Below are 14,401 nucleotides of genomic sequence, written 5' to 3'. Positions count from 1 at the left end.
ATATGCTTAACTCCTGTGTACAAGTTGTGTTACCTATTTTTGTTTCGGTTAACATAGGACTTTATGCAATATGAACACTGGATTGACTTCTGAAGAGGCAACAGTCATTTCTGTCATATTACCTTTGCAAGATCCCATTCTCTTGTGGCATTACACCATTGATGGCTGCCTGTAAAGAGAGAAAAGACCATGGAATAAAATGTTTTGTTGCAAAGTATTACACTCTTGAGAGCATGCATGTTCAAACACTGATAATCAACAGTAAATGTTGCCATAACTATCTACTGCCAGTTCCTGCCAATAGAATTACAGTGATTTGAATTTCAACGGCAACCTTTGGTAGCCATATGAGTGGCTGTGAGTGTCTCTAAAGCAAATATAATTCTGAAATTAATGTTACTGTGCTAGGATGATAGTCAAGGACACATTAGGTCTAGGCTATAGGCATGCATTGATGGAATGCTTTGGTGGGCTATTCTTTGTTCTTTATTTTCTTTTTAAAAAATGAGATTTTTATCATATTTGGACTCAATGCAAAGGGAATATAATGCAAGCACCTGAGGTGGCACTGGTGCCCGAACAATGATATGAAAACAGAGATGACAATCACACGAGAACAGATAATTGATGAGAAGGGAGGTTGAAGTCTGTCAGACCGTTGGCCTCAGAGTAAATGAGCTGATTTTGACAGTGAAACTGATTATGGGGAACTGTTGAGGACAGAGAGCAGCAAGAGGACAACGCTTGCAATGAGTTTATTTTGGCCCATTGTTAGGAGACCTATTGAGATGAGTGCTCTAGAACACAGGGAAATGTCCAGCAGTGTTTCCAAACATTACAAAATGTACCATAAAAAGTATTTTTTTAAGAAAAAGTTTTGTAGGTAGGTCTACTAGTAAAGCCACAAATCCAAGAGAAAGGGGCACCGAGTATTTAACTTGTTCGCTGTCCTATCCCAACACACAGGGTTCTTTTGTCCATTTTGCTCAACCTAACAGCACCGAAAAGGAACTGCAAGTCATCACATTTACAGGTGCATTTAACCACTGCTTAGGCCCTGCTTGCTTGCTTTGAAAAGCTGCCAGCACAAGAACAGCGCTCAGCTAAATATAGCCCACCCCCAGCCAACATACACTTTATGATAAAGGGTTACATTGTGGAAAAAATAAAACCATTCCACAAGGCTCAGTTTCATACCGCTCCTTTGAACCTCAAACTTTAAATCCAAACTGACAGGAGACATTATTTATAAGCCCATTAAAGAGGGGGTGGTAGGTAGTACAAATTATGTTGTCTCACTAACTACCGGGGGGACATGGCAATGATGGTGCATTGTTGATTGAAACGTCACAATCAAGGTGCCGATACATCGCAGTAATAAGTGAACCATTTTAGTTAAAATAGGAAACAAACTGAAACAGGTAACGAAATCACATACTGTGTGCTTTTAGCGGCTATGCTTTTTGCTTCTTTGGTCATTAATTGGCTCAAGTTGAAGTAACTAGAAAACACCAGAGCAAGTGCTCACAGTTGTACTGTAGCATGATTTCATTTAGTCAGGTTCACCATGTAGACTAAGCCTTTGTGTATGACAGGAGTAGAGAATTGAGAATTAGACCTACCTAGGCCTTCATTTGAATCATGGCGCTGGAGGAGATGGCTGTCGTTTTTTTGTGTTATTTGTAACTTATTTTGTACATAATGTTTCTGCCACCGTCTCTTACGACCGAAAAAAGCTTATGGATATCAGGACAGCGATTACTCACCTCGTACTGGACAAAGATTTTTACTTCAACGAGTCGGACGTGAAGAATTTACATCAGACACCCGACAAGGCTCAAATCCCCGTCAATCACAGGAGAACGAGACGGAGCTATCTGGGACGTAGGTCGGGGTACCTTGTTAGGATCCGACGGCGAGTGGGTAATCTGCCTCTTCCATCAGTCCTATTAGCCAACGTACAATCATTGGATAACAAAATTGACGAGCTACGATCACGAATATCCTACCAACGGGACATTAAAAACTGTAATATCTTATGTTTCACTGAGTCGTGGCTGAACGACATGGATAACATACAGCTGGCGGGGTTTACGCTGCATCGGCAAGATAGAACAACGGCCTCCGGTAAGACAATGGGTGGTGGTCTGTGTATATTTGTAAACAACAGCTGGTGCACAAAATCTAATATTAAGGAAGTCTCTAGGTTTTGCTGCCTGAGGTAGAGTATCTCATGATAAGCTGTAGACCACACTATTTACCAAGAGAGTTTTCATCTATATTTTTCGTAGCAGTCTATTTACTACCACAAACTGATGCTAGCATTAAGACCGCACTCAATTACCTGTATAAGGCCATAAGCAAACAGAATAAATGCTCATCCAGAGGCGTCGCTCCTAGTGGCCGGGGACTTTAATGCAGGGAAACTTCAATCCGTTTTACCTCATTTCTACCAGCATGTTAAAATGTGCAACCAGAGGGAAAGAAACTCTAGACCACCTTTACTCCACACACAGAGACGCCCTCCATTTGACAAATCTGACCATAACTGATTCCTGCTTACAAGGAAAAACTAAAGCAGGAAGCAACAGTGACTCGGTCAATAAAGAAGCAGTCAGATGACGCAGATGCTAAGCTACAGGACTGTTTTGCTAGCACAGACTGGAATATGTTCCAGGTTTCTTCCGATGGCATTGAGGAGTACACCACATTAGTCACCGGCTTCATCAATAAGTGCATCGATGACATCGTCCCCACAGTGACTGTATGTACATACCCCAACCAGAAGCCATGGATTACAGGCAACATCCACACTAAGCTAAAGGGTAGAGCTGCCGCTTTTAAGGAGCGGGACTCTAACCTGGACACTTATAAGAAATCCCGCTATGCCCTCCGACGAACCATCAAACAGGCAAAGCGTCAATACAGGACTAAGATTGAATCGTACTACACTGGCTCCGACGCTCGTCGGATGTGGCAGGGCTTGCAAACTATTACAGACTACAAAGGGAAGCACAGCTGCGAGCTGCCCAGTGACACAAGCCTACCACACGAGCTAAATCACCTCTATACTCGCTTCGAGGCAAGCAACACTGAAGCATGCATGAGAGCATCAGCTGTTCCGGAAAACTGTGTGATCACGCTCTCTCTGTAGCCGATGTGAGTAAGACCTTTAAACAGGTCAACATTCACAAGGCCGCAGGGCCAGACGGATTCCCAGGACGTGTACTTCGAGCATGCGCTGACCAACTGGCAAGTGTCTTCACTGACATTTTCAACCGGTCCTTGACTAAGTCTGTAATACCAACATCTTTCAAGCAGACCACCATATTCCCTGTGCCCAAGAACACTAAGGTAACCTGCCTAAATGACTACAGAACCGTAGCAATCACATCTGTAGCCATGAAGTGCTTTGAAAGGTTGGTCATGGCTCCCATCAAGACCATTATCCCGGAAACCCTAGACCCACTCCAATTTGCATACCGCCCCAACAGATCCACAGATGATGCAATCTCTATTGCACTCTACACTGTCCTTTCCCACCTGGACAAGAGGAACACCTACGTGAGAATGCTATTCATTGACTACAGCTCAGCGTTCAACACCATAGTGCCCTCCAAGCTCATCACAAAGCTAAGGACCCTGGGACTAAACACCTCCCTCTGCAACTGGATCCTGGACTTCCTGACAGGCCGCCCCCAGGTGGTAAGGGTAGGTAACAACACATCTGCCACGCTGATCCTCAACACGGGTGCCCCTCAGGGGTGCGTGCTCAGTCCCCTCCTGTACTCCCTGTTCACCCATGACTGCATGGCCAGGCACGACTCCCAACACCATCATTACGTTTGCCGACGACACAACAGTCGTAGGCCTGATCACCGACAACGATGAGACAGCCAATAGGGAGGAGGTCAGAGACCTGGACGTGTGGTGCCAGGATAACAACCTTTCCCTCAACGTGATCAAGACAAAAGGAGATGATTGTAGACTACAGCAAAAGGAGGACCGAGCACGCCCCCATTCTCATCGACGGGGCTGTAGTGGAGCAGGTTGAGAGCTTCAAGTTCCTTGGTGTCCACATCACTAACAAACTATCATTGTCCAAATACACCAAGACAGTCGTGAAGAGGGCACGACAAAGCCTATTCCCCCTCAGGAGACTGAAAAGATTTGGCATGGGTCCTCAGGTCCTCAAAAGGTTCTACAGTTGCACCATCGAGAGCATCCTGACTGGTTGCATCACTGCCTTGTAAGGCAACTGCTCGGCCTCCGACCGCAAGGCACTACAAAGGGTAGTGCGTACGGCCCAGTACATCACTGGGGCCAAGCTTCCTGCCATCCAGGACCTCTATACCAGGCAGTGTCAGAGGAAGGCCCTAAAAATTGTCAAAGACTCCAGCCGTACGGCAAGCGGTACTGGAGTGCCAAGTCTAGGTCCAAAAGGCTTCTTAACAGCTTCTACCCCCAAGCCATAAGACTCCTGAACAGCTAATCAAATGGCTACCCGGACTATTTGCATTGTAGTCGTCCCCTCACCCCCTCTTTTGCGCTGCTGCTATTCTCTGTTTATTATCTCTGCATAGTCACTTTAACTATACCTACATGTACATATTACCTCAACTAACCGGTACCCCCTGTATATAGCCTCGCTACTGTTATTTTTACTGTTATTTTACTGCTTTAATTTTTTACTTATCTATTGTTTACTTAACACATTTTTTCTTAAAACTGCATTGTTGGTTAAGGGCTTGTAAGTAAGCATTTCACTGTAAGGTCTACACCTGTTGTATTCAGCGCAAGTGACAAATACAATTTTGATTTGATTTGAAATAGGTCTTCATTTGATAAATGTATCTCTGCATACAGGAATTGGAGTATCACTAGACATGACATATTTTTAAAAATGGTTAGGCATAATATTCATAATATTAGGTCCCATGTAGCTCAGTTGGTAGAGCATGGCGCTTGCAACGCCAGGGTTGTAGGTTTGATTCCCAAGGGGGGCCAGTATGAAAATGTATGTACTCACTAAGTGTAAGTCGCTCTGGATAAGAGTGTCTGCTAAATAACTAAAATGTAAATGTAAATATTCTAGAAACGACAACATAACAGTTCTGTCACCGTAAAGCACATACTGAAATATATCTATAACTCACATTGTGCAAGGGTACGTGCAACACTGTAAAGCAGGGTCTCCAACAGGCAGTCCGGTGATTTTATTTCTGAGCAAAGAAAATTATACAAAATATATCATTTGTTTCGTATAATTTGACGTTGGACATACAGTACCGGTCAAAAGTTTTAGAACACCTACTCATTCACTGATTTTTCTTTATTTTTACTATTTTCTACATTGTAGAATAATAGCGAAGACATCGAAACTATGAAATAACACATTTGGAATCATGTAGTAACCAAAATTGTTAAACAAATCCAAATATTTTATATTTGAGATTCTTCAAAGTAGCCACCCTTTGCCTTGATGACAGCTTTACACACTCTTGGCATTCTCTCAATCATCTTCATGAGGTAGTCACCTGGAATGCATTTCGATTAACAGCCATGCCTTACTAAAAGTTAATTTGTGGAACTTCTTTCCTTCTTAATGCGTTTGAGCCAATCAGTTGTGTTGTGACAAGATAGGGGTGGTGTACAGAAGATAGCCCTATTTGGTAAAAGACCAAGTCCATATTATGGCAAGAACAGCTCAAATAAGCAAAGAGAAACGACAGTCCGTCATTACTTTAAGACATGAAGGTCAGTCAATACGGAACATTTCAAGAACTTTGAAAGTTTCTTCAAGTGCAGTCGCAAAAACCATCAAGTGCTATGATGAAACTGGCTCTCATGAGGACCACCACAGGAATGGAAGACCCAGTGTTACCTCTGCTGCAGAGGATGAGTTCATTAGTTACCAATTAAATGCTTCACAGAGTTCAAGTAACAGACACATCTCAACATCAACTGTTCAGAGGAGACTGTGTGAATCAGGCCTTCATGGTTGATTGCTGCAAAGAAACCACTACTAAAGGACCCCAATAAGAAGAAGAGACTTGCTTGGGCCAAGAAACACGAGCAATGGATATTAGACCAGTGGAAATTTGCCCTTTGGTCTCGAGTCCAAATTTGAGATTTTTGGTTCCAACCGCCGTGTCTTTGTGAGACGCAGTGTGGGTGAACGGATGATCTCCACATGTGTATTTCCCACAGTAAAGCATGGAGGTGGTGTTATGGTGTGGGGATGCTTTGCTGGTGACACTGTGATTTATTTAGAATTCAAGGCACACTTAACCAGCATGGCTACCACAGTATTCTGCAGCGATACGCCATCCCATCTGGTTTGGGCTTAGTGGGACTATCATTTGTTTTTCAATAGGACAATGACCCAACACACCTCCAGGCTGTGTAAGGGCTATTTTACCAAGAAGGAGAGTGATTGAGTGCTGAATCAGATTACCTGGACACCACAATCCCCAGACCTGAACCAAATTGAGATGTTTGGGATGAGTCAGACCGCAGAGTGAAGGAAAAGCAGCCAACAAGTGCTCAGCTGTCATCAAGGCAAAGGGTGGCTACTTTGAAGAATCTCAAATATATTTTCATTTGTTGAACACTTTTTTGGTTACTACATGATTCCATGTGTGATATTCCATAGTTTTGATGTCTTCACTATTATTCTACAATGTAAAAAATAGTAAAAATAAAGACAAACCTTTGAATGGGTAGGTGTTCTAAAGGTTTTGACCAGTAGAGTAAGACTACTGTCACCAGGAAATCTGCTAATTAATGGACATTTAATTTAGGAAATCTGTTCAAGTATTTAAAACGCATAAATAGGAGGCATACGTGATCGTATCCCAATGTAATCAAGGTCTGATTCTGTTTTTGTCAAATATTATATCTGTTTGGGATTGTTGCGTTCAATTTGCAGTGTACAAATTATTTAGAACTCTAACCATGTTGGATAAAAAGAATGTCACGACAGGCCTGATGGAAACAGCAAATTTGTCTGTAAACTTTACAAAAACACACTAGGCCTCCCAAGTGGCGCAGTGGTCTAAGGCACTGCATCACAGTGCTAGCTGTGCCACTAGAGGTCCTGGTTCGAGTCCAGGCTCTGTCGCAGCCGGCCGCGACCGGGTGACCCATGGGGCGGCGCACAATTGGCCCAGGGCAGGGGAGGGTTTGACCGGCAGGGATGTGCTTGTCCCATCGCGCACTAGCGATTCCTGTAGCGGGCCAGGCGCAGTGCGCGCTGACTCGGTTGCCAGGTGCACTGGGTTTCCTCTGGTACATTGGTGCGGCTGGCTTCCGGGTTAAGCGGGCACTGGGCGCCGTCCCACTGTGTCAAGAAGCAGTGCTGCTCGGTTGGGTTGGGTTTCGGAGGACGCACGACTCTCGACCGTCGCCTCACCCGTGTCGTACGGGAGTTGCAGCGATGGAACAAGACTAACTACCAATTGGATACCACAAAATTGGGGAGAAAAAGGGGGTAAAATACAACAACAAAAAACACTACACAAGGTGGGATCTTTTTGGGTCTGTAAAATTAATTATGCAAGAAATGGTGGTGGAAACATCTTTATACGCCAATATTGATATACAACACATTCGGAAAGTTCAGACCTTGACTTTACAGCCTTATTCGAAAACGGATTAAATTGTTTTTTCCCTTCATCAATCTACACACAATATCCCATAATGACAAAGCAAAAATCTGGTTTGTAATTCTTTTTGCAAATCTATTACAAATAAAAAGCTGAAATATCACATTTACATAAGTATTCAGACGCTTTACTCAGTACTTTGTTGAAGCACCTTTGGCAGCAATTACAGCCTTGAGTCTTCTTGGGTACAAGCGTCGCACACCTGTATTTGTGGAGGTTCTCCCATTCTTCTCTCAAGCTCTGCCAGGTTGGATGGGGAGCGTCACTGCACAGCTATTTTCAGGTCTCTCCAGAGATGTTCGATCGGGTTCAAGTCCAGGCTCTGGCTGGGCCACTCAAGGACATTCAGAGACTTGTCCCGAAGCCACTCCTGCGTTGTGTTGGCTGTGTGCTTAGGGTCATTGTCCTGTTGGAAGGTGAACCTTCTCCCCAGTCTGAGGTCCTGAGCGCTCTGGAGCAGGTTTTCATCAAGGATCTCTCTGTACTTTGCTGCGTTCATCTTTCCCTCGATCCTGCCTAGTCTCCCAGTCCCTGCCGCTGAAAAACATCCCCACAGCACGATGCTGCCACCACCATGCTTCACCGAAGGGATGGCGCTAGGTTTCCTCCAGACGTGATGCTTGGCATTCAGATCAAAGAGTTCAATCTTGGTTTCATCAGACCAGAGAATCTTGTTTCTCATGGTCCGAGTCCTTTAAGTGCCTTTTGGCAAACCCCAAGCGGGCTGTCATGTGCCTTTTACTGAGGAGTGGCTTCCGTCTGGCCACTCTACCATAAAGGCCTGATTGGTGGAGTGCGGCAGAGATGGTTGTCCTTCTGGAAGGTTCTCCAATCTCCACAGAGGAACTCTGGAGCTCTGTCAGAGTGACCATCGGGTTCTTGGTCACCTCCCTGACCAAGGCCCTTCTCCCCCGATTGCTCAGTTTGGCCGGGCGGCCAGCTCTACGAAGAGTCTTGGTGGTTCCAAACTTCTTCCATTTAAGAATAATTGAGGCCACTTTGTTCTTGGGGACCTTCAATGCAGCAGACATTTTTTGGTACCCTTCTCCAGATCAATGGCTCGACACAATCCTGTCTCGGAGCTCGACGGACAATTCCTTCGATCTCATGGCTTGGAATTTGCTTTGACGTGCTGTGGGACATTATATAGACAGGTGTGTGCCTTTCCAAAGCATGTCAAGTTGTAGAAACATCAAGGATGATCAATGGAAACAATGCAGCTGAGCTCAATTTCGAGTCTCATAGCAAAGCATACTCATGTAAATATCGGGGAGTTTAAATAAATGTGCAAAAATTCAGAAAAAACTGTTTTCACTTTGTCATAATGGGGTATTGTGTGTAGATTGATGAGGATGTTTTATTTATTTAATCCATTTTAGAATAAGGCTGTAACGTAACAAAATGTGGAAAAAGTAAAGGGGTCTGAATACTTTCTGAATGCACTGTAATAACCATCATATCAAAGTAAACTTGGAGTCACGCGATGATACGTTGTGTGGTCCTCCCACTACAACTCCGGAAAGCATGCAGTTTATTAGGCTGCAGATTAAATAAATTATGATGAACTTCACAGGGTGGTGAAAGTGCACAGTGATAAGCTTGATGCTCCTTTCCAATAAATATCGAGGGTCTTATTCTGGTGACATGATGATCGATGCTTGGCTGCCGTTTGACAAATAAAAATAATCTCTCTCGTTTGTCCATAATAATCTCATCATGTAGGCTATACCCACACTGCATCTGCAAGCTGTGCCAAGACCAGAGTGGGCACATTTGCTACAGCCTAAAATGAAACCAAAAAAATCTGTGACAAAACCATCAGTAGAGTTGAAAATGTAAAGAAAACCCATTGAACTAGTATTTTTTTTAAATTCTTTACATGGGAATTTAACTGCAAGTGTCATTTTTATGTGCACTTTGTCATGAAAATGCGCATATTGTTTTTATGCAGATTTTAGAATTGTCGCATGAAAATCTGTCGCCAATTGGATGGAAAACTAGCTTCTGTTCCGGCCCCCCGACCATCCGCTCAAGGAAAATTAGGCCCACGGCTGTGATTGGGGACCAGTGCTGTAAAGGCTATAGTCACTATGCTGGCCAGGTTATGTTTAACATCATTTTAATAGCAAAATAAGTATATACAGTGGGGGGAAAAAGTATTTAGTCAGCCACCAATTGTGCAAGTTCTCCCACTTAAAAAGATGAGAGAGGCCTGTAATTTTCATCATAGGTACACGTAAACTATGACAGACAAATTGAGGAAAAAAAATCCAGAAAATCACATTGTAGGATTTTTTATGAATTTATTTGTAAATTATGGTGGAAAATAAGTATTTGGTCACCTACAAACAAGCAAGATTTCTGGCTCTCACAGACCTGTAACTTCTTCTTTAAGAGGCTCCTCTGTCCTCCACTCGTTACCTGTATTAATGGCACCTGTTTGAACTTGTATCAGTATAAAAGACACCTGTCCACAACCTCAAACAGTCACACTCCAAACTCCACTATGGCCAAGACCAAAGAGCTGTCAAAGGACACCATAAACAAAATTGTAGACCTGCACCAGGCTGGGAAGACTGAATCTGCAATAGGTAAGCAGCTTGGTTTGAAGAAATCAACTGTGGGAGCAATTATTAGGAAATGGAAGACATACAAGACCACTGATAATCTCCCTCGATCTGGGGCTACACGCAAGAGCTCACCCCGTGGGGTCAAAATGATCACAAGAACGGTGAGCAAAAATCCCAGAACCACACGGGGGACCTAGTGAATGACCTGCAGAGAGCTGGGACCAAAGTAACAAAGCCTACCATCAGTAACACACTACGCCGCCAGGGACTCAAATCCTGCAGTGTCAGACGTGTCCCCCTGCTTAAGCCAGTACATGTCCAGGCCCGTCTGAAGTTTGCTAGAGTGCATTTGGATGATCCAGAAGAGGATCGGGAGAATGTCATATGGTCAGATGAAACCAAAATATAACTTTTTGGTAAAAAACTCAACTCGTCATGTTTGGAGGACAAAGAATGCTGAGTTGCATCCAAAGAACACCATACCTACTGTGAAGCATGGGGGTGGAAACATCATGCTTTGGGGCTGTTTTTCTGCAAAGGGACCAGGACGACTGATCCGTGTAAAGGAAAGAATGAATGGGGCCATGTATCGTGAGATTTTGAGTGAAAACCTCCTTCCATCAGCAAGGGCATTGAAGATGAAACGTGGCTGGGTCTTTCAGCATGACAATGATCCCAAACACACCGCCTGGGCAACGAAGGAGTGGCTTCGTAAGAAGCATTTCAAGGTCCTGGAGTGGCCTAGCCAGTCTCCAGATCTCAACCCCATAGAAAATCTTTGGAGGGAGTTGAAAGTCTGTGTTGCCCAGCGACAGCCCCAAAACATCACTGCTCTAGAGGAGATCTGCATGGAGGAATGGGCCAAAATACCAGCAACAGTGTGTGAGAACCTAGTGAAGACTTACAGAAAACGTTTGACCTGTGTCATTGCCAACAAAGGGTATATAACAAAGTATTGAGAAACTTTTGTTATTGACCAAATACTTATTTTCCACCATAATTTGCAAATAAATTCATTAAAAATCCTACAATGTATTTTCTGGATTTTTTTTCTTCTCATTTTGTCTGTCATAGTTGACGTGTACCTATGATGAAAATTACAGGCCTCTCTCATCTTTTTAAGTGGGAGAACTTGCACAATTGGTGGCTGACTGAATACTTTTTTTCCCCCACTGTATATAATATACTTGCAATTTAAAAGAAGAAAATGTTGTCAGGTTCATATGACCTACTGATGTGTGAACTTACCACTAAATCCCAATTATTGAGTTCTAAGAGCGTGATTGCCTCTGCAATGTTGTCAATGCCAGTGCAAGCCTGTGAGAAAAACAGAAACAGAGGTAATGTACATAATACACAAAGACCAATAGAAAGTGTAATTGAGCAGTTATGGTGCTGACTGAAAATACCAGGGTTTGATTCCTGCATTCGCAACATATACTGAATGTGTCACTATGACCTGTTCTGTAGCCTAAGTCACTTTGGATAAAAGCATCTGCTAAATAAACCAATACTATATAAGGCCTACTTTGACATCTTCTTACAAACTGACAAGTTTTAGCAGATTTGTTTGTTGTCCCTTGTGCTCGTGTGGTGGAGGAGATCTTTGTGGGCTATACTCAGACTTGTCTTAGGGTAGTAAGTTGGTTGTCTGTTGATATCCCTCTAGTGGTGTGGGAGCAGTGCTTTGGCAAAGTGGGTGGGGTTATATCCTGCCTGGTTGGCCCTGCCCGGGGGTATCGTCTGACGGGGCCACAGTGTCCCCCGACCTCCCAGACTCTAGTATCTATGCTGCAATAGTCTGTGCCGGGGAGCTAGGATCAGTCTTATTTCTGGTGTAATTCTCCGGTCTTATCTGGTGTCCTGTGTGAATTTAAGTATGCTCCCTCTAATTCTCTCTCCCCTCCCAGAGGACATGAGCCCTAGGACCATGCCTCAGGACTACATGGCCTGATGACTCCTGGCTGTCCCCAGTCCACCTGGTCGTGCTGATGCTCCAGTTTCAACTGTTCTGCCTGCAGCTATGGAACCCCTACCTTGTCACGGACCAGCTGTGTGTTTGTTTGGTTTCGCTCTCTACCTCTCTACCTCTACATGCTTGACTATGAAAAGCCAACTGTCATTTACTCCTGAGGTACTGACCTGTTGCACGGTGCACTCCTTGCACCCTCTACAACCACTGTGATTATTTTACCCTGCTGGTCATCTATGAACGTTTGAACATCTTGAACAACAATCTGGCCTTAATGGCCATTTACTCTTATAATCTCCACCCAGCACAGCACAGCCAGAAGAGGACTGGCCACCCCACAGAACCTGGTTCTAGGTGCCTGCCTTTCTATAGAGTTTTTCCTAGCCACCGTGCTTCTACATCTGCATTGCTTGCTGTTTGGGGTTTTAGGCTGGGTTTCTATATAGCACTTTGTGACATCTGCTGATGTAAAAAGGGTTTTATAAATACATTTGATTTGATTGATTGACATTAAGATATATAGCTAACTTTCAAAAAGCTCCACATTCCAAATGTTCACCAATATACTAATGTACAGTGCATTGAAAGTACACCACTCGCATAAATTGCCATTATCAATACCATAACACTGAATGATACTGTAATTACCTGGTATCAACTACCCAAATTGATCTGGTACTCAATGAACGAGGGTCCTCCACTCAGTACGTCACTGGGTGGTTTGACTGACAGGTTATTATCAGTCTAATGACATGTTTCAGTGGCCTAGTTTTATTTACATTCCACCAAACAACTATGATCATGCTAGTATTAGTGCTACATTGAAATAATTATTGTCTAGCTAGCAAGCTAGAGAGCTAAGCCAACACAAGTTAGCTAGCTAACCAACTGTCAGTTGAGAATATTTACAATTCATACAACATATCTTCGCTAAGAAATTACACCAAGCAACCTAGCTATATCGTATTTAAATTCGTATATAATTAACTACCCAGCTATGTGCCCATCTTTAACTAACTAGCTTGTTAGCTAGCAACTAACGTCAGTTCGCTAAATTGACGTCTAACAGTACTGTTAGCTAACTACCAGACAGACCGGTATATTATATTGCTGTCATATTGTTGACGTTAGATACTTTTGGGGCAGAGAGCTTTAAGAAATGCTACAATGTAATTATTCAGTAGGAAACTCGCTCCTGCGTCTAGACTTAACGCGTTAGTTAGTAATGTATCTAATGTTCGCTAGCTATCGTGTTAGCTTGCTTGCTAGCTAGCAAGCTAATGTGTTTGCCATGTCAGCTGACGAGACATTGCTGTTGACGTTAACACTGCCTATTATTTTAATGTTAAGATTCAACATAATTAAACTAGCTATCTAGATAGCTTTGTATCCTGAGGAAAGTCGGAACCAACCTGAAAGTCAGCAAGAATCATTTCTCTGTCCATGTTGCTATCGGAGGCCATCGCAGTGACTGCCTAAACGCTATTCTTCTTCTAGCTATCGCTTGCTTTCTCGCCTCACTCACTCACTCAAGCAAAGGGTGAGTAAGATATCATGTAAATATCTTCTTAAGTAAACAAAATACACAGTAAACTCAATCCATCAATATGCGGCAGCTATGTAAATTGCAAATGCCGCACTTTGGGTTGGGTTTTAGGGCTTAAATGAATTTTAATTCTCTGTTATCGTCACTTTTTTTCTGGTCGGTATTCACGGCTGTGTCTTCTCTTTACGGCAATCGCAAAGTGGGATATTGTCATAGAGATAGATAGAGAACTTTCCTTTATATCTGTGCCATAGAGCTCGCCAGCTTGTAGTCCTAAAACCCGTAAAATAGTTAGCTCTGGTTCTTTCAGCCATCCCTATGGGGAAAATTAATGGGGAAAGAATAGGGTTTTGCAATAAACGCAGAAAATAAGGTCTGAAGTTAACACAGGCTTAGGAGATCTTATACGTTTTGTTCTATGAGATAATAGTAGTCAGTTAACATGACTATGAATTATGAAGCCTTTATGTGCTTTTTTTGAATAACATACATTCGTTAAAATTTACAAAAAGTAATTGTTAGCTGATTAACATGAGCTCATAGAACAAAACATATAACATTTCCTAAGCCAGTGTTTAGGCTACCACAGACAATAAACTTTTCAGGGAAGTTAGGAACCAATATACACAAGCAGTTAGGAAAGCAA

General features: G+C 43.1%; 1 protein-coding gene across 3 annotated transcripts in view; it reads right to left on the bottom strand.

Moving 5' to 3' along the window:
* The window catches only part of faf1 (Fas (TNFRSF6) associated factor 1), a 79,063-nt gene extending 65,131 nt beyond the window's left edge, over positions 1-13,932 (bottom strand). For 2 of the 3 annotated variants that reach the window (XM_041839327.2, XM_041839328.2), the window contains exons 1-3: positions 13,622-13,932; positions 11,486-11,554; positions 123-169 (exon numbers count right to left, since the gene is read on the bottom strand). In XM_041839327.2, coding sequence (XP_041695261.1) covers positions 123-169; positions 11,486-11,554; positions 13,622-13,672 — 167 coding nt within the window. In that variant the 5' untranslated portion in view covers positions 13,673-13,932. Of the gene's footprint in view, positions 1-122; positions 170-5,156; positions 5,223-11,485; positions 11,555-13,621 lie in introns of those variants that run through there. The other variant, XM_041839329.2, reaches the window with a different exon arrangement.
* Positions 13,933-14,401: the final 469 nt, after the last annotated feature.

Source organism: Coregonus clupeaformis, chromosome 20, assembly GCF_020615455.1.
Source record: "Coregonus clupeaformis isolate EN_2021a chromosome 20, ASM2061545v1, whole genome shotgun sequence".
In the NCBI taxonomy this organism is placed as follows: Eukaryota; Metazoa; Chordata; class Actinopteri; order Salmoniformes; family Salmonidae; genus Coregonus; species Coregonus clupeaformis.
Note: the sequence above shows the minus strand (reverse complement) of the source record. Positions and strands in the feature narration are given on the sequence as shown.